The 20,362-nt window shown below is 37.5% G+C and overlaps 1 protein-coding gene across 3 annotated transcripts in view; it reads left to right on the forward strand.

Annotated features, from left to right (window-relative positions):
* Positions 1-20,362, forward strand: part of CSMD3 (CUB and Sushi multiple domains 3) — a 725,287-nt gene that overhangs the window by 696,200 nt on the left and 8,725 nt on the right. For all 3 annotated transcript variants that reach the window (XM_055800728.1, XM_055800729.1, XM_027777765.2), the window contains 4 exons: positions 7,589-7,700; positions 9,007-9,186; positions 13,503-13,568; positions 15,747-15,905. In XM_055800728.1, the coding sequence (XP_055656703.1) occupies positions 7,589-7,700; positions 9,007-9,186; positions 13,503-13,568; positions 15,747-15,905 (517 nt within the window). The remainder of the gene's footprint in view (positions 1-7,588; positions 7,701-9,006; positions 9,187-13,502; positions 13,569-15,746; positions 15,906-20,362) is intronic.

Below are 20,362 nucleotides of genomic sequence, written 5' to 3' on the forward strand. Positions count from 1 at the left end.
GATTGTTGTCAGGGCTGAAAGCTCCAGACATGTGAAGGGGGACTAGGCAGAAGAGTGAGCTAGCAGCTCCCTCGTTGTATGTGGTGCCAGTCTCGCAGCAGGAGTTAAAAACTGCAGATTGCCAGAAATGCAAGAAAGGGCTGATTTAAATTTGAACAGATTTACAACATGAAATCAGTTTTTAGAAACAAAGGTTGTAGCTTAAGACTTCACAAAATCTCATGGCAAAAAATGTCTTTGGTTTGTCATTTTGGTGGCCTTTACATAGTACTCCTGCTTAGTGATTGTTTTAGCAGTCTTTGCGTTTTCAGATTGTGCTAGATCACTATCATACACAAGTGTTAATACAATAGTCTCTGTTTTCTGCAGGGAATGAAGTGCTGTTTTGTGCCAAGATAGTATATGCAGGGGCAGTCCTTGGGCTAACTTCCTTTGCATATAAGACAATATTATGCTAGAGGACAACTATTCAACTGTGTAAGAAACGATTCATTGCAATGACCATTTTCTACAGTGTTACTGTCCATAGTTTCTCTGGTGTGTTAGTGAGCTTGCTATCGTTGAAGAAGCTAATGCAGACTTTCTCATTTGTGGTGCAGTTGTTGCAGTTGTGAGTGAAAGCATCACTCACAGCTAGCATGGAACTGTCAAAATACCAGGCAAAATGTCAACTGATAAATAATTTCTAAAAGAAGCGTAGCTGCTGGCAGAATTTACAGCCTTGATCACAAAGTTGTAAGGTTAGTGCCTAGCAGATTTAAACAGTATGAACTATTGTCTCCTTGCCTAGCCAGTAACTTACCTCACACTCAGGTACCAAATTTGGTTTTATATAGTAACTAAAAATCTGCATGCAATTTCTGGTTACTCTGAATGTTTGCTTAATTAATATAGAACAGGGTAGGGGTATTATTCATACAGGTATAACTGAGTTTAGCTCTTTAAAACTGAGTCTAGTGTGGAAACAACAGTTAAAATGATTGGTTCTCAACAAGTTATTGTCTGTAGATCCTGGAAAGAAATATTAGATTACAATATATTAAATAATGTTATGACTCATTTAAACCACAAATATCTTATAAATTATTTTATGTTATGCTATAAGTAACTCCATGTATGAATGGGATAATAATGAGTTTTCCTTCCATCTATAGCAGAAAGATAAAGAATAATTCTAAATTATACCAAAATACTGAAGATAAGACACTTCTGATTTTTGTTTAACTATAGATCTGTGGTCTACCATTTTAAATAATAGACCACAAGAGCTTATGCAAAATTAAGCAAAAATGTTTTGCAGTTGTCAAACACATAACAGTTTGTTACTGTTGCGTAAATAAGATGGTTTTCTGGCTCTAACCCAGGTAGTTGTGTTTTCTTTTCTTATTTGGGGGTTTGGTGGGTTTGTTTGGTTGGTTGATTTGGGTTTTTTTGTGGTCTGGTTTTGGTTGTTTTATTGTGTTTTTTTTTAAACTCTCTTAAACACTTCAAATTTTAACTGATATTAATAGAGTCATTTAGGTGACTCAGTTGTTAAGTTTTAAATTTATGTCTCTCTATCCTTAAAAAGCAAGCTTTACCCTGATGGTAGGTTCAAGTCTCTATATGTGACATCCTGTTTTCAGTGCTTTTCAACAAATTACAATACCTCCTCTTTTACCTGACTATATCACTGAATGTCACTTGCTTTTCACAACACTAATGTCAAGTTACAAAATTCCACAGCACTGGATTTTTGTCCTTGTTGTTTCCCCTACTCTTGATTATCTGTTTTCCTAACTCATTGATTGGATTGAAAGTTCAGGAATATACAACATAATTCTAGGCTTGACTGAAAGGTGTATCAAAACCTGACCTCCTGGAACCTACACTAAGCGAAAGCACAAACATCACCACCTCACATTTGAATGGTGTTTAAACTGTTAAATAGAAGCTTTGTAAGGAAGAGGTAACAGAATTTTGCATTAATTTTATTGTTTGGTATTGAATTCAGCAGGCAGTAGCAGATCAGGTTCTTGTGTGTTTAAATAACATCAAAATACCAGTTTAGTGCTATTTGGATATCGGGCATGGCATGAAAATCAGTAGCATCACCTGCTTTAATTGTTATGAATATACACTTATAGGTTCTTTACCTTTCATCTGAGTATTTTTGATTTGACAGATCTACCTTAACAACTGTGTTGCAATGAAGACAAAATATCTTTAGAACTTAGTGATTACTGACTTCATCTGTAATCTGAAAAATAAATTGCTCCTTGGAAAGAAACTGTGGTTTTGAAATATTTCCTCAGATATATTTCTAGTAGCATAGAAAATTGCTTATAGCACTGTCACCATAAGCTGTTGTAACACAAGATACTACTGAATTGAAGAAACAGTTTAGAATGGCTTAGACCAATCAGTCATATATGTAAAATTTATTATTTCTTGTATTGTCCAACATATATTTTTGTAGAAATTCAGCTCCTTTCCCCTACATTAAAGCCTGAAGGGAGTGGAAAGGCAGCCTGAATTTAGAAAGGAAAATAGCCACATTACAGTAGTGGTAGCCCTGCGTTAGCTCTTGGGTTCTATTTTATAAAATTTGATCTAGAGGTGTGGAGCAACCTTACAAATAAACTCTTTTTCTGAATGTAATGCTTATAAAAAACTTTAGTGTTGATTGAGTTGCAGGATGAAATTCCAAGTCCTGTACTACCACAGTATAGCTGTCTCCATTAGCACAGTTGGCATCATCGCTGTATCAATGAAAATGTAATTTAAGCCTTATCAGGCACCATGTAATTTTCCTGGTTCATTCTGTTTCTCAGGATCCTGAGGTCTGTGGCTTCAGCTTTGTATCAGTGGGGGATGTCAGAATCTGGAGTGCTTCGCTGGCAGGAATGTCATTTTTACTGGGTTTTTTTTTTCCCTTTAGGTTATTTTTGTTTGGTTGAGTTTTGTTTTGTTTTTGGTTTTTTTGTTGTTTTGTTTTTCATCTGTCATTCTTGATTCACTTGGGGTTATTTATAGTGTTTCTAACACACTTTTACAACTATTCACACTGCAGCTCCACATTGTATTTCAATCTACTATATAAGGTGCATTTTACCTATGTTAGATACTTGTTTTTTACACCTGAGACCTGATTCTGTACAGATCTGCATTTCTTTAAATAACCATAAATGAGTCATTCACATCATAGGGTCTCCACTGACGAGCCTGTGTCAGGTCTTTTATCACACCCATACCTGCAGTCTTCTTCACAGTATGCTGTGTCTCCATTTCTCAAGGCCTTTGCTATCATGCCAGTGCCAGGCTTGTATTTCTCTACAGTGCATCACAGTAGAGGTAAATAGATCATTCTGTGCAGAATAGTTTCTGGTAACTACTATGGATATAAAGCTGTGGTTGTACATAAAGGAAGGCATAAAAATTAGTCATAGCCACCTGATCACAAGAATATTTGATGTTACAGCTAAACGAAGTTTAAAAAACAAAACAAAACAAAACAAAAACACCAACCAAACCCTACAGGTAGCTTAAGACACTTTTAGACAAAGGAAGCCTGTCAAGCCTCTGCCCAGAGGTCATGCAAACTAAATAGCTTGTTACTAGTAGTGGCAATAGTGTATTACTGGACTACCAAAATACAAATACAGTAAAGACTTAATGAGTTGTGTTTTCATTCACAGAAAATATGATGTTAAAAGTTGGTGAAGAGAAATAACTGACATTTTCTCAGCCTCTCAATCCTTTGGCATGAATTGCTGGGGGTGGAGGAGCTTGTTAGAGTATCTTCACGTTCTTTTGTAAACTGAAGTCTAAAAAAAATTGGTTGTAGATTAACTCATGAAAGAGAGAAATATCTTCTATTCTTATAAGGAATATAAGACATAATAAGGATAATAAATTATGATTATAATTATTACAATTATTATAATATTATTATGGTGAAAAATTTATCTAGAGTACTATCCTATACTTTATAAATGGATGCTGGTTAATAGTTATGAAATTTCTTCTCAGATTGCTATTTCTCCTGTTAGAGAACTGCAAATATACAGTCTTCACTTCTTACCAAAAGGAAGCTAGTGATGTTGATTTTGGGAATATACAAACCATAACTGACACTATGGGAAAAGCAGCTATAGAACAGAGATGATCAAGCAGTATACAAGGAAATCTCTTTTTTTACAGGATGGGATGCAAACACTGTTGCAGATAGAACAGTTCTTCCCTAAAGCCAGTGAACAATGATCTTTCTGGTCTTTCCCCAGCTCTCCCCACTAGTGCTTCTATTCAAGCTGTATAACAAAAAATTCTAACAAACCAGATCTCAAGACTGGGAATTTTTTAAGACCATAGAATGCTGTATTTTAGCGCCACCTGGTGCCTTTGGCACAAGAATATTGCAAAATACACTTTAAAAGCAATTTTTACATTACATTTTTATTTTTTATTTTTAATAATTACATCTTGCTTGTAAGCTTTTTCTTTCCAGGAGCAGTGAGACTTATACCTTTTTCTATTTATTCATTATCTCGGTCCGCTTGTATTTTTATGCTACTTTGTGTGCTTATGTATGTAAAGCTTGTGTTTCTTTAACAAGGATAATACAAGAGGCATCAATGTTTATTATTTTTTTTTAGGAAATAAGGAAAACAGCTTCTCTAGGAAAGCTGCAATATCAACAGTGGTTTGATTTGAGCATTGTTTGTCTGCTGTGAGGGTTTTTTGGATGGTTTGGGGTGTGGGGGTGTGTGTTGGTTTTTTTTTTTTTAATTGTGGAATGCTATCAACTCAGTCTTTCCACTTGGCAATTTGAGCCATTTCCTTATCTCACTGGTTATTTCTGGTACTAAAACCTGGTTTGATGTTTAGGCAGCAAAGCTTCAGTGAAGCCATGAGGTAGGCGGAGCTGCAGTGAGGATGTGCAGACAGTGGAAAACATTTCTATGCATTTCTTGGTTCTTCTCTTCAGGTGAACAGTTTTGCTGTCAGAAAGGAAGCAGCAGAAGACTGAGTTCATAAAGAACTAATCCAAAGTCATGAATAGGCAGCTAAAGAAGAGAGAAAAGTTACAGAAAACTGAAAAAAAAAACCCCACCTCCTTCCTTTTTTCACTGTTACCCATTGAGTCCTGCAGGTCTAAAGACTTCATGGACATGATTCTTCACCCCTTTCAACTCATAAAGTATGAACTTTCTGTTCAGGCCATTCTTGATGAGTAGAATTACAATATACTGAATCAAATATACAGAATTCAATTTTTTGATCTATTGACTTTTTATTCATCAAAAGAAATTCCATACAATGACAAATTTATTTTAGGTAATGTCCTAGTAAAATGTAGGTAAAAATTTTGAAGTCCAAGTTACCTGATTAATTCAATATTGCCCATATTTAAGCAGTGTTGGGCTAATGTATGAATCATAATCACATCATGAGAAATGTTTAACTCTGAAAAGAAATACTTTCTTTCAAAACCAGAATGTAGCACATAAAATGTTAATTGAAGATAAGTGAGGTGGTGTAACTAAGCTGCTAAAACCATAGACTAGCTACTTCTGCAGTTGCTATTGACTACTGGAGTTTGAATCTCTAATTCGGTTACAGTTTAGAATTAGATATCTGAGTATAAGATGCCAGTTAAGCTCTTTACCTCATTGACTTCCATGATATCCAGCTACTCCACACCACAAAAAAATAAACATTTTTTCTTAAATATTTTATACTCAGGAAGATCATAGAGTCAACTTTGAAAGAATGAAGTGGAAAGAAAATCAAGTTCCTATTCAGATATTTATTATTGTATATATGTATTGTATATATGTATTAATATTTAACAGTTAAGCTGAGGTTTAGTTTTGGTTGGATTTTTATTTTTTTTTTAAATTGGTGTGAGCAAGAGTGAAAGGGTCCGGATTTTAAAGCCAGTGTTGAAGTATTGTCTTCCTTGATAGCTATATATTAAATAAGGCAGGTGTTCTTTCCACAGTTGTGAATGGAGATTGTTTCAATAGAGGCAGATTACTGAAATGAATAAATCTTTTGTAAGACTAATACTTGTTGTAAAGTAATATATTGGTGAATGTGGTTTTAACTAAGCTCTTTACCACACAAAAAAGTACTGCTCTTTCTATTTGGTATACCTTCTGAAACCTGTAGTGTTTTCCCACTTTGTGTTTAATAGTGCAAGTGATTTAGTGTATTTTCTTCAAAATCTTTTAAAAGTAATTACATAGTCCAGTGAGCACAGTAAAGGGGGGGGGGGGGGGGGGGGGAAGGGAGGTGAATTTTAAATCACATACTGTTTTGATGAGCTACTATCAGTAGTTCATGGGTTATTATTAAATTTCGTTTAGATAAGAAGCTTGAGCTGAAATGAAATGGTGCTATAAAGTTTCAAAAGACTACTTGTAGCAGTGAAATGCTGTTTCCTACTACTAAATATTGTGAAGAAGTCCACATTTTACCTTTGAGCATCGATTTGAATTGTGTTATACATTTAATCAAAATAATGAAAGAAAAAAACCCAAACCCAAAACAAAACAGAACCATAAATGTGCTGTCACATACACTCCAAAGTTTTCAACTTCTTGTTTACATGAGTTGATAAATACAGTAATACAGGTCACTGCAGAACAGTAGATGTGACATATGTATCTTCATATTTGAGTTAACCACTCACAGCATGTAATAAACTACTCCCTGAATGATATACTTGTAATCTAATTTTCCAGTTTTTGATGGAAATTGAGAATTATTTGCATTTTCATCAATGTCACCATGACTGGACATGCTGAACAAGTTATTCCATGTTACGTTTGTGCAGAAACTGTTATTGACTGAAGAATCCTGTTTTCATTTTTATGCAACACATACCCATAATAAGGATAATAATTAAAAACTAATCTCAGAGTAATTGCTATTTTAAATTGTAATGTACTTGCATTCCAGTTTCTATTATATGCCTGCTATAAAGAACAATTATTTTTTTTTTACCTCTTGTTATCAAAGACCAAAATTAAAATATTATAGGAGCATTATAGATTTTGAAGCATGAGACAATATTGTGGACCAGGCTTTGTGTGTTCTAATGAAATATTTCTTATTATAATTTGTGAATTCAACCAACCTTCCACAAAGTGGGGCCTAGTTCAGCAAAGGTGCAGCAGAATCTATTACCCATTTCAGCTCTGCAACTTCCTTGTTTGCTGCAAGATTATCTAACTGGCTCCTCCTTGGTCCAGAGCTAGGAAGCCCCAGTAAGCTTGGTTTCCAAACACAGTGCCTCAACTGTTCCAGGTCCAAAACAACACACCATAGAGACCACAGATCAGGTTTTGGTTCTCTTCCATGGAGGATTTCAGTTTAAGGGGAGAATAGTTTTAATGAGAATTAAGCAATTTTTTTATTTAATATCAAAATACTCTGACAAATTAATTTACTTCCTATAGAAAGAGCACCATAATTTATGAAGCCTCTATTGAGTGAAGGAGTTTGCTATCAATTTTTTTTGGGGAAAAAAAACCCAAACCAAAAGACATCTGGTATTTCCTCATAACAATATTATTTTGTTGTGTTTTCTACTTTTCAACAGGTGGGAAATGTTATTCAATTTCAATGTAAAAAAGGACACCTTCTCCATGGCTCAACAACACGAACTTGCCTTCCTGACCTTACATGGAGTGGAATCCAGCCAGAATGTATACGTAAGTAAATGATAGATTTTTGATCCATCAGTTATTTTTGTCTAGGCTATTTGGTTACAGTAACATTGTTACAAAATTAACTTAATTTATTTAATTTTATTAACTTAAAGGTAATATAAATTTGCAATTCTAGCTTACAGCAGCTGGAAACATGATTTTGTGAGTGAATTTTTCTACAATAGCCTATAGATATTTTGTTAAAAAACAACACAATCCAGAGAGATGCTGAAAATAGTAAGTTTCTATCTAAGAGGGTGCAGCCCTCCCAATGAAAAGAGGAGGTCGCGGTGGGAACAGGACGTGTAGGAAAACCATGCACAACCTTAACTTGTACTAAAGCAGATGGTTACAATCAGTTCTAGTAAAGACTTTGAGCTCTTTCCCAACTAGGGAGTCAGGATATTTTAAGAAAGGGGGAAAAAAGGTTCATAATTGGAAATTTCTGAATCTGAAATGGAGAGAATCTTCTTGCTTGGGTACAGGAAGCAGCATTTCATTTCTGAAATCTTTTATATTTTGGTAAATAATGCTAATTTCCTGCAGTTATAACATCATGGTTAATCTTTCTAGCTTTTCAGCTAACCAGCTGTATTTTTCTGAAAGAGTCTCACCTTATAAGGTCTGACTTTATAAAATCACTTCAGTGTATGGAGAGCATATCTGGAGAGGAAAACAGCATTAGTTTCAGTTGGTGCTAGCATTCTCCCTAAGCAAACAGCAAATCAGTAGTTCAAATCAGTGTGTTGAAAGGTAAGCTCTGCTCTTGGAGGTATGCTTTTTCTGAGATAACACAAGACTCTCAGATTCTGGTGGCTATTAAAGATATAAGACACTTTGCATAAGATTAGGAATGGTAATTAATTTTTCTGCCTGATATTTAAAACTTCCCTCTTCTCCAGTTGCTCCTTGGCCTTTCATAGTGTTTTCCAAATGACCCATTTATTTACTGTTATTCAATGCTACACAGATATCCTAAGTCATGTAAGTCACAAGCCATGGTTGCTTTTAACTGTGGTAAGATATGTGCTGTTTATGTTCACTTATGCAGAAAATTAATTTTGGTGGTGCAAGTGGATTTAACCTTGTTCTTGGTCTCTTGAAATGGAAAGGTCCATTTTCAAAAGTGTATTTACAGCTCAGGAAATTGATTTATAGACTATATGGTAGGTTTTAATGTGAATTATAAAATATATTATCTTATTGATGCTTTTTTCTTCATTAGGTACCTGTCAGAATGGGTATAGGTTATTTTTTCAGAAATATTTTCACCATTTCGACTGAAAGATATTTTATCTTTTCTTTGTAGCTCACAGCTGTAAACAACCAGAAACACCAACTCATGCTAACGTTGCAGGAATGGATCTTCCTTCGCTTGGTTATACATTGATTTACACTTGTCAGCCAGGCTTCTTCCTGGCAGGAGGATCTGAGCATAGAGCCTGTAGGTCTGATGGCACGTGGACTGGGAAAGTTCCAGTTTGTGAAGGTAAGCTCTCACATTTCCCACTGTATCTCTCACCTATCATATTTCAGTGATTTTCTTCACTTGCAGTCTAATAAGATGAGGCAGATTGGCAATGAGAACTAGGAGAGAGAACATTTTAAGAAGATAACTCTAATTCTTTGCCAGTTGTGTTTAATGGGACATATGGGTTCATGTACTTGTCTTTCATTTGCATGTCTAGAGGTGTCAATTCCAGGTATAATTCTGGAGGCCAAATATTTGGGTAACACCTGCTTTTAGACTGAGTCAGGTGTGGACTACATTCTCATAAGCTCAGTGGAGTAAAAATCTTGATGTTTTTGCACATACCTACTAAATATAGATCAGGATCATTTTATTTGAGGAGACTGTGTCAGCTCCAAGACAGCTATCAAGCTATCACAGTTGCAATACTCCTATGATGTAGTTGCCATCACAGAAACACAGTGAGATATCTTGCACAACTGGAGTTCTGCAATGGGTGGCTATGAACTCGTCAGTAGGGATAGGTGAGGATGGAAAGGCAGTGGGATAGCCCTGTACATTGGGGAGTATATTGACTGTTCAGACCTTGATGATGGTGACAATAGGATTGAGTGTTTATGAGTAAGAATCAAGGGGAAGGCCAACAAAGCAGATATCATGGTGGGAGTCTGTTGCAGATCACCCAACCATGATGAAGAGGCATATAAAATATTCTAGAAGCACCTAGGAGAAGTCTCACAGTTGCTAGCCCTGGTTCTCGTGAGGGACTTCAACCTAACAGATGTCTGCTGGAAATACAACACAGCAGAAAGGAAACAGTCTAGGAGGTTCCTGGAGTGTGTGGAAGATAACTGCCTGACACAGCTGCTCAGTGAGCCAACCAGAGGAGATGCCCTGCTGGATCTACTGTTTACAAACAGGGAAGGACTGGTGGGTGATGTGGTGGCTGGAGTATGTTTTGGACACAGTGATCATGAGATGATAGTTTTCAGTTCTCAGAGAAGTAAGGAGGGGGATCAGCAGAACCTCTGCCTTGGACTTCTGGAGGCTTGGACCTGTTTAGGAGACTGGTTAACAGAGTCCCTTGGGAGGCAGTCCTGAAGGGCAAAGGAGTCCAGGAAGTCTGGACATTCTTCAAGAAGGAAATCTTAAATGTGCAGGAGCAAGCTGTGCCCATGTGCTGAAAGACAATTTTACGGGGAAGAAAACCAGGCTGGCTGAAAATGAGAGCTTTGGCTGGAACTCAGGAAAAAAGGGAGCATTTACCTTTTGGAAGAAGGGGCAGGTCACTCTGGAGGACTGCATGGATGTTGTGAGGTTACGCAGAGAGAAAATTAGAAGGACCAAAGCCCAAGTAGAATGGCAGGCCACTCAGCAGGACTGCAAGGATGTCATGAGGTTGTGCAGGGAGAAAATCAGAAGGGCCATAGACCAGCTAGAATTTAATCTGGCTACTACTGTAAAATACAATAAAAAATGTTTCTATAAAATACATTAACAGTAAAAGGAGAGCTAAGGAGAATCTTCATCCTTGATTGGACGTGGAGGGAAATATAGTGACAAAATGGATGAGGTACTTAATGCTTTCTTTGCCTCAGTCTTTATTAGTAAGACCAGTGATTCTCTGGGTACCTGGCTTCGTGAGCTGTAAGACAGGAACAGACACAGAGTGAAGGTCTTCCAACCTTAATGATTCTATGACTCTATGCATCTATTCTAATATTGGAGAAGGATACCTAAAAGCCCAAGTAGATGCCTGAATCACTGCATGGAATTAATCTGTAGGGTTTAATATTATTTTATATTTGTATGAAAGCAACAATATGCTACTTCTGAACAAAGTCTATCTTCTTTGTCCTTGATGTTCCAAGATTTTATTTTGTTTCTAATTTTTACTACATACTTTGTCATGGCAGGGCATGGAGAACCTCATAGCAAAATCATGGTGAGAATGGTCTTTTTCATGTGAGATAAGAAACATTCTCAAATATAGCTATACGGCTTGGAATTCTATTTCCTGAATAATTAAGGCACCTTTCAGATTACTGATACCTCATGTTTCAGATGTGGTTATCCTCAGGGCTCTTACAGAGGCATTCAAAGGCTATAGAGCAAAACACCGCTACTTGGAAGGGAAATAGGAAATTAGTATTTTGTATTACTAAAAAGCAGGTGCTGTGGCATGTAATGCCAGGCAAGTGCTGGGGAAAAACAGAGTAGAGCTTTGGGAAAATGTTAGAAAGCTAGCTGCCAGGAAGCTTATGACTTGTTCAGTACTCAGGAAGTGTTATGGCAGACCAAATCTAATTCATGGGTTGTATTTTGATCCAAGAACTTTTCACTGATATTGAAACAAGTAGTATTATCTCTCCTATCTGATAGTAAGGAACCTTTATAAGAATTTTCTTTAAAAGCATTAAGTGGTAACTGTAAGTGTATCTACCTTGTCATATAACTTAGTTGCCCAATGTCCTGAAAAAATGTTACAGAAACGCAAAATTTTTAGGATCAGAGGTCTTGCTTCTTCCATTGTAGCAGTGGAGAAAACTAGGAATGAGCAATATATTTTAAAGTATTAACTCTAATTAGATAAAGTAAAATATCTGTTAAATATTTTCAATTTTTCCTGTTACAGAGGGGGGAAACATCTCTCTCCTATGGAAAGGAGAAGAGCACCAGGCCACGTTCTTCACCTGTGATTATTGACTTCACAAAAATAACTTGGAAATGGATGAAAAGGAATAAAACATTTGGAGCTGAGGGGTCTAAAAGGATCTGCAGGGGACTTAAACTAGAATTTGGTTCATTAAATACAAAATTGTAACCTTGAAAGTCCTTCTTAGCAAATACCTGGACCTAGGATTAAACTCCTTAGATGTCTTTCTTTTTTTTTTTTTTTTTAGTTTTCAGTTTGTGTTTAAAATTTTTATTTAATTTTTATTTTGTATTTTAAATTTCCATTCTGAACTTGACTAGAAATGTATTCACCTTGACAAGGCTGATTGACTCAGTAGCTTTTTACACTAAAGCCCTTTGGATGATTCAGATATTTCTAAACTGAGCTTTATCTAGACAAAATGCATATGCTGTTGAAGCATGCCCTCCAGGTCAACCATGTTCAGTGAAGTTCAGTAAGTTTCTTTCAAAACAGAGAGAGGAAATAGAGTATAACCAATCAGTAGTAACAGGCAATGAGAATCTGAGGTTGAATTCCAAACTCTGCCCTTGTTTCTTGCCAGTTTGAATTTATATACCAAGAACAATACTTTCTGTCACAAGCAAAAAGTTATTCTCAAGAAAAATATTCTCAGTGCTTCTTGCTGAAGTTACCTTTTTATGCAGAAAAATGCTCAACTCAGGGGGAAGGAAGTTGCTATTCTTGTCTGGTTTTTTTAGAGTATCGACCAGAGAGAAAAGGCCTGGGTTCAAAGCCAAGATCCAAAATACAAAATATTGAAATAATCATTGGAGCAAGGAATGGAGCCTAGTGCTGCATGAGCGTATTCTTCATTAGGAGACAGAATTATGTGTCTTTTTATAGCCCAGTGAATCCAAATTAGTTTCTGCAAAATAAAATAGCTTCAGCTGCAGGAAATGACACTGTCCCATTTCATGTAGTTCATCATCTTCAACAGTGGGAAAGTTCCTGCTCTAAGCAAAGAAATTAAATTCTCCAACTTCCAATGCTCAAATAACTTGAGCAGTTGGAGATACTCTGGACAGCCTCATTTGTTTCTTTCTTTGGGTTGCCATTCTTCGTAGCAATGATGACCATCTCCTCCATTTTTAAGAGATGAAGCATACATCTTTGGGTTTTCAGTCTTGAACATAAGATGTCATACTCAGCTCTGCTGAAGATAAGAAACATAATTTAAAACTCCCTTGTTACATATCTTTTCACTGTTTGTTGTTACATTGCTTCCAGTCAAAGCACTAATCACAGTGCTATTTTGTGTGGATCCTGATTTAAATTACATAGCTTGCCTTAGATGACATATTAGAAGATATCTCACATATTAGGTGTATAGTCCAGGACTATGAATTTTGCCTTGTGGATTCTGAAGTGAATGCCTATGCTGTTTGGGTATTGCAAATGACTTGATATCATCCAGGTGACTGATGTAGGAGAAAATGCAGCAACAGAAGAAATCAGTGTGCATGTGCTCCTGTGATACTAAGGCTTGATACTGACTGAAACCTCATTCCTATTTGAGTGTGAAACATCTCTTATATCCTTTGTAACAAATAAATTCCATTATGGAGATGATTCTTCTAGTTTCTGAGTAACATATTTGCTACTGATTTACCTTTTTGTCATTCATTCTTTCTGACAGCTGGTTCCAAAATATTAGTGAAGGATCCCCGACCAGCTTTGGGAACACCAAGTCCCAAACTAAGTGGTAAGTGCTTCGAGGTATATATAGTTTTAAACAATTTCTGCTTAGAAAAGATGATGAGGATCAATTTAGTAAGCACTGAATGGCTTAGAATTAATAAAGTATTAGATTAGGCATTACAATAACAGAACAAAACCATAATTAATTAAATTATTCCCCAATGTTTAAGTCTGTCTAGACTATATGGTATTATTTATATCCATATACAATTTCTAACTGTTATATGATGAGAGTTTTATTGGTTTCACTGAAATCACTTTGTTCTGTGTAAGATCCTGTGCAATTTACCCATTAAAAAGCTATATCGCTTACCTAGAAATAATTTAAAAAGACATGTTATTTCCATTTTTTTCATGGTCTTGCACTTCTTTTACATATTGCTAATTTAAATTGCTTTACCTAAATACTTCAGTATTGGTCTTAAACTTAGCCTTCAAAAAAGCTAATTTTAGCTTAAAGAGGGTAGTGTCTCTAATTCTGGCTAAAGTCAACTCCAGTTTTAACTGACTTACTAAAGAAGACTGTCTTGGGATGTCCTGACTGGATACAAGAGAAACCTTTCTCTGTCCAATGAAGAGGCTTTTTGAAAAGAGCAGTCTCCTTAACTAATAATGGCCTTTGACTATAACCCTATTAAATGTCTACCAATAATAATAATAAAAAAGATTTAAAAGCAATTCCTTAGCACAGGGTGTTGGGGAGCTTTTTTTTTTTTTTTTGGTGTTGGTATTTAACAGGTTGTGCATTGCTTCAAAACTGTGTTTGTCAATGATTTACTGTGTGGTAGGGTGGTTGTCATTATTGTCAGTTTTTTTCATTCATCGCACTTTTTGTACAATCCCAATTAATTGCAAATAAAATACGTAAAGTTCGGGTTTCCTGAAAGTAGGGAAATAAATTTCAGGCAGATCACAAATCAACAGCATCAGACTGCTTGCATCATGTAGTTTTTGCTTGCAGTTTGCAGGCCCAGTTTTGATGTGTTTACTTGTCAAAAAATATATGCGTGCGTGTGTGTATATATATATATATATATATATATATATATATACACGCACATACACAAAACCTAGGAAAGCTCTTTTGCCCTTTATGGGAAAGACAGCCTATCACTGTGACCCCTAAAATAAATGCTGAAGAAAGACTTCTAGGTATTCCAGTGTGCCCCAGTCTTGAATTTTGGGATATCCCAGGAAAGACGCAAATATTCTTCTGTGCTTTTGTGACATGAGATGCCAATGCACACAAATCCTAGAGTTTTAAGTACAGGGTGAGTGACCCCAAATAATGTGAAAGTGCTGATTTTAAGTCATGATTATTTGTTATAGAAATAAGTTTGATACATTTACTTTGGAAAGCGTAGTAAATCCATCCTAAGTCACCATCAATGTAATTGTTTAAATGGTATCTCATGCTAAGATTTTAAGGATTTGCATATATATGTTTTTACTAGATAAGTAACATTATTTATTTTTTTTAACTGTACTGTTGCTGGAAGAACATTACTTAAATTAATCATTCTACAGTTGGATAATGATAAATACTAAATGTAAAGGTATAAATACAGTGTGTTTATTCTCCCTGCAGTCTATGAACTCTTAAATTTTAAATTAAGGGATTTCTTTTTTTTTTTCTCCTGGTGAAGCTAATAATTTGTTAAGCATTTGAAGACAAGACAAAACTTCTTATTTTTCATTAGAAAAAGTGACTAGGTAATAAAGAAAATGCTTATAATCATCTATTATCATTTAAATATGCTCATAAAATTTTTGATAACTGAGTTGATATTAATTTCTGCAAAATTTAATCCTAGCTGTATGTCTCCACATGACTGTGCTGGCATAGAAAATATTCTGTAGTGAGGGGAATCTGGTCTTTTGGTTACAGCTGTTAAATTAGAATTTGTGAAGTTAGTTTATTTTTAAGACATGTCCGTATTTGAGGAAAGGAGCAAATTAAGGTACAGCTGTGGTTGTGTTCTTCAGTACAAATACATTTCTTTCATAAATGTTCATGCCAGGTTTCCATGGGTTTTATTTGAAGATTATGCCTAATAGACTTAAAAATGGAGAACGTAAAGTAGAGAAAATGCTAATATTTATCACACATTTTGTTGGATGCTTGACTTCATAAGTACTAAATATTGCAAAATGTATTGAAATATATTTTATGTCTATATAGTTCCTGATGATGTATTTGCCCAAAATTATATATGGAAAGGGTCTTACAATTACAAAAGCAAGAAACAGCCAATGACTTTGACAGTCACCAGTTTCAATGCAACTTCAGGAAGAGTAAATGCAACACTTACAAACAGCAACATGGAATTGCTGCTATCAGGTATGGGATAAGAAAAACTCATTTCCATTTATTTTTTTCTGACTTATATATATGTAAGTTCCCTGTAACTTTATACATGCAACTTAAAATTTTAACATCTTTTGGAAACTTTCTTAGCTTATCAAATACATTTTCATTCTAGTTCAGTTCCTCTTCAAAAGTGGGGATTTTTCCACCTTTTCCTTCCCTCCTCTTTTTTAATTTCCCAGGTTTTATTGGAGTTAATAGACAATGAGGAATGAAAGAATCATCCTAATTCTCATTCTTCTTCCTTAAATATTAAAAATAAAATTAAATTCCTGTTCCTACAGTTTTCTTAATGCTTAATTGTACCATTTCCCTATGATAGCCTATTACTGACTAATACACAATATGATGAGGCTGATATGTGTTAACTTAGCAAGGAAGAGATACATAATGAACATGGAGAGCAAGGGGGGATGACACTTGTTAGACTAGCTGATATCATTGTAAAAAGTAGAATCATAGTATCAGAGAATCATTTCAGTTGGAAAAGACCTTTAAGATCATCAAGTCCAACCGTTACTCTAGCATTGCCAAGTCCACACCACTAAACCATGTCCCAGAGTACCACATGTATGCATCTTTTAAATATCCCCAGGGATAGTGCCTTAACTGCTTCCCTGGCTAGCCTGTTCCAGTGCTTGATAACTCTTTCGGAGAAGAGATTTTTCCTAATATTCAAACTAAACCTCCCCTGGCACTACTGGAGACCATTTCCTCTCATCCTGTCACTTGGTACCTGGGAGAATAGACTTAAACCCACATCACTACAACCTCCTTTCAGGTAGTTATAGAGAGTGATAAAGTCCCCCCTGAGCCTTCTTTTCTCCAGGATAAACAACCTCAGCTGCTCCTCATAAGACTTATGCTCCAGACCCTTCACCGGCTTTGTTGCCCTTCTCTGGACATGCTCCAGCACCTCAGTGTCTTTCTTGTAGTGAGAGGCCCAAAACTGAACACAGTATTCAAGGTATGACCTCACCAGTTCTGACGACAGGAGGACAATCACTTCCCTAGTCCTACTGGCCACACTATTTTGGATACAAGCCAGGATGCTGTTGGCCTTCTTGGCCACCTGGGCACGCTGCTGGCTCATGTTCAGCCAGCTGTTGACCAGCACCCCCAGGTCCTTTTCCACCAGGCAGCTTTCCAGACAAGCTCCCCCAGGCTGTAGAGTTGCATGGCGTTGCTGTGAACAAAGTGCAGGACTCGGCACTTCTTCTTGAACTTCATACAATTGGCCTTGGCCCATTGATCCACCCTGCCCAGATCCCTATGTAGAGCCTTCCTGCCCTCGAGCAGATCAATACTCCCCCCCAAACTTGGTGTCATCTGCAGACTTACTGGGGGTGCAGGCAATCTCCTCATCCAGATCATTGATAAAGATACGAAACAGAACTGGATCCAATACTGAGTCCTGGGGAACACCAGTTGTGACCAGCCACCAACTAGATGTAACACTGTTTACCACCGTTCATTGAGCTCAGCCATCCAGCCAGCTTTTTACCCAGTGAAGAGTATTTCTATCCAAGCCATGAGCAGCCAGCTTCTCCAGGAGAATGCTGTGGGAAACGGTGTCAAAGGCTTTACTAAGGTCCAGGTAGACAACATCCACAGCCTTTCTCTGATCCACTAGGTGGGTTGTCTTGTCATAGGAGATCAGGTCAGTCAAGCAGCACCTGCCTTTCATAAACCCATGCTTGGCCCGATCCTCCGATTGTCCTGTACATGCTGCATGATGGCACTTAAGATGAGCTGCTCCATAACCTTCCCTGGCACCGAGGTCAGGCTGAGAGGCCTGTAGTTTCCTGTATCCTTCTTCTGGCCCTTCTTGAACATGAGCATCACATTTGCTAACCTCCAGTCAACTGGAACCTCCCTGTTTATACAGGACTGCTGATAAATGATTGAAAGTGGCTGGGTGAGCTCCTCTGCCAGCTCCCTCAGTGTCCTCCGGTGGACCCCTTTTGGCCCCACAGATATGTGTGTGTCTAAGTGGTGTAGCAGGTCACTGCCCATTTCCCCTTAGATTATGGAGGCTTCATTCTGCTCCCTGTCCCTGTCTTCCAACTCAGTGGGCTGGGTTCCCAGCGAAGTAGCCCCCTTCATACTGTGGTTTCAAAAGAAGCCCTTGATTGCAACAGTGGTTTATGATACTCCACAGTCCCCGACATTCAGAGCACTGTTGCCATGGTTATGTTGGCACAATATGCACAGTTCTCTATGCTGTGAACAATCAGCAGAAACTACAGATATGGCTTGACAAGCAAGTAAACAAAAATACTGTAAAAAAATGTTTAGGTTGATAGTTGGGAATTTTTTTGTTGTTTTTAAAACTCTGTCAGTTTCTTAAATGAGACATCTCAGCCACACAGACAAAGGGCCTATCACACTGCAGGAGTGACACGCTATATAGCACAGGGGGGTGAATAAGCATAAAAGAACTCAAAACTTAGTTTCTTGAAATTTTACCTTCTGTCTAGAACCTTTTTGAAAGGACTGAAGAAACCTAAAAATTGCATCAGATGGAACACTGGTGGTTTTAATCTTGTTTATCAGTTAAGGACCACTCTCTCTGAAGTAGTTTAGCACCACTCATTTTTCACCAGAGGTGTTAGTAAGGACAGAAGTGAAAGAACATTAACCTATTGGAAAAAGGCATCCTAACCTGAATTGAAATTTTGAGATGCTCATCTTGCCATAGTCTGTAGTGAAAGTCTAGGGTGAATAAACTAATGGAGAGGACAAAGTTGAATGTCTTTTCTTAGTTAGGTTATATATGGGCATGTGATCTGTTTCCATTTTATAAGTTTTTTGTTTTCTCAGATTAGCAGCCAGCAAGACAGATGTGACCATGCTTTTTCTTCTCTGGAATTTATTTTTAACAGAATAACATCACCTACCCCTTTCTTCTGAACATGCATACAAAACTCTGTTAGTCTGAAAACTCTGTGGTCTCCCAGATCATCTCTTTGCAGCATTGCAGTCCAATATTAAGCTATTCCGTTGTGCCAGCATTTCTTCTTTCTCTACCTTAAGAGATGCAAAGAGCGCTAAGTACCTGCGTATTTCCTTCCTTCCACTACTGTGTGAGCTAGTGTTTTTGTGCAGCCTTAGATATTTCTTTTTCACTGGACAGTGTGGTGGCTGGACCTTGGTTGGATGCCAGGTGCCCACCAAGCAGGTCAATCCTCCTCACTCTTTTCCACTGCTCCAGCGTGGTGTCCCACCCATGGGAGACAGTCCTCCATGAACTTCTGCAGTGTGGGTCCCCCAACAGGGTCACAAGCCCAGCCCCAAACCTGCCCCAGCCGGGGCTCCTTGCCATGGGGGCTCACAGGCCCTGCCAGGAGCTGCTCCAGCGTGGGCTGCCCACAGGGTCACAGCCTCCTCTGGGCACCCCGTGGTGCTCTGGCGTGGGGCCCTGCACGGGCTGCAGGTGGGGATCTGCTCCCCCGCCACCCTCCATGGGCTGAGGGGCACAGCCTGCCTCACCGGGGGCTGCACCACGGGCTGGGGGGGAACCTCTGCTCGGGCGCCTGGGGCACCTCCTGCTTCACTGCCCTTGATGCCTGCACAGCTGTTTCCCTTACATATTCTCAGTCTTCTTCTCTGGCTGCTGATGTGTAGCAGTTTTTTCCTGTTCTTAAGTGCATCACAGGGGTACTACCACTGTTGCTGATGAGCTTGGCCTTGGCCAGCAGTGAGCCTGTCTTGGAGCTGGCCAGCATTGATGCTGTCAGACACAGGGTTCTCACACAAGCTACCCCTATAGCCCTGCTGCTACCAAAACCCAATACTGAGAGCCAGTACCTCTCCTGTATCTCAGTGCTGTCTTCAGTTCTTGTTCACATCACAGAATTTGGATGAACATAAAAATGGGAAATAACCAAAATTAACAGTATGCTATGTTACTGGAGTTTTCAGTTAATAAAAAGATATCTAGTTTATTTCGTGCGTAGCTAACACATACTAGCTATAGCTAGTCTGAAGTCATCCCAATATGTTAGTCAGTATAAATTAGCAAAAAAAAAAAGGGGGGGGCAGGGATGACCAGTGTTTCAGTCTAATTCATTCATAGTACGAAGTCTGTTCCTTGATGCATTGAGTCAATAAACCAGTGAATTCTAATTGCAGTTTTGTGGAACTTTCTGGAGGTGGAAGTATAATTGTTTGGGGATTCATTTTTTTTTTTTTTTCTTTAGCCATCATTAGGTTTTATTCATGTAAAATGTAATGCAACCTTGGATGATTCTACAAATTGAAGACTTCATATAAAGTGAACAGTAATTTCAGTACTCTGCCAGAAGGGAAATGATCCTACTAGAGAGGTCTTTCTATTTAAAATCTGAAGTTTTAAACCATTAATTGATAGCGATGATTAAAAGGGGTGGTGGTGGTGGAAATCTTGACTGTGTTTTCACTGTTCACCA

The sequence above is a fragment of the Falco peregrinus genome, chromosome 3 (genome assembly GCF_023634155.1).
Source record: "Falco peregrinus isolate bFalPer1 chromosome 3, bFalPer1.pri, whole genome shotgun sequence".
In the NCBI taxonomy this organism is placed as follows: Eukaryota; Metazoa; Chordata; class Aves; order Falconiformes; family Falconidae; genus Falco; species Falco peregrinus.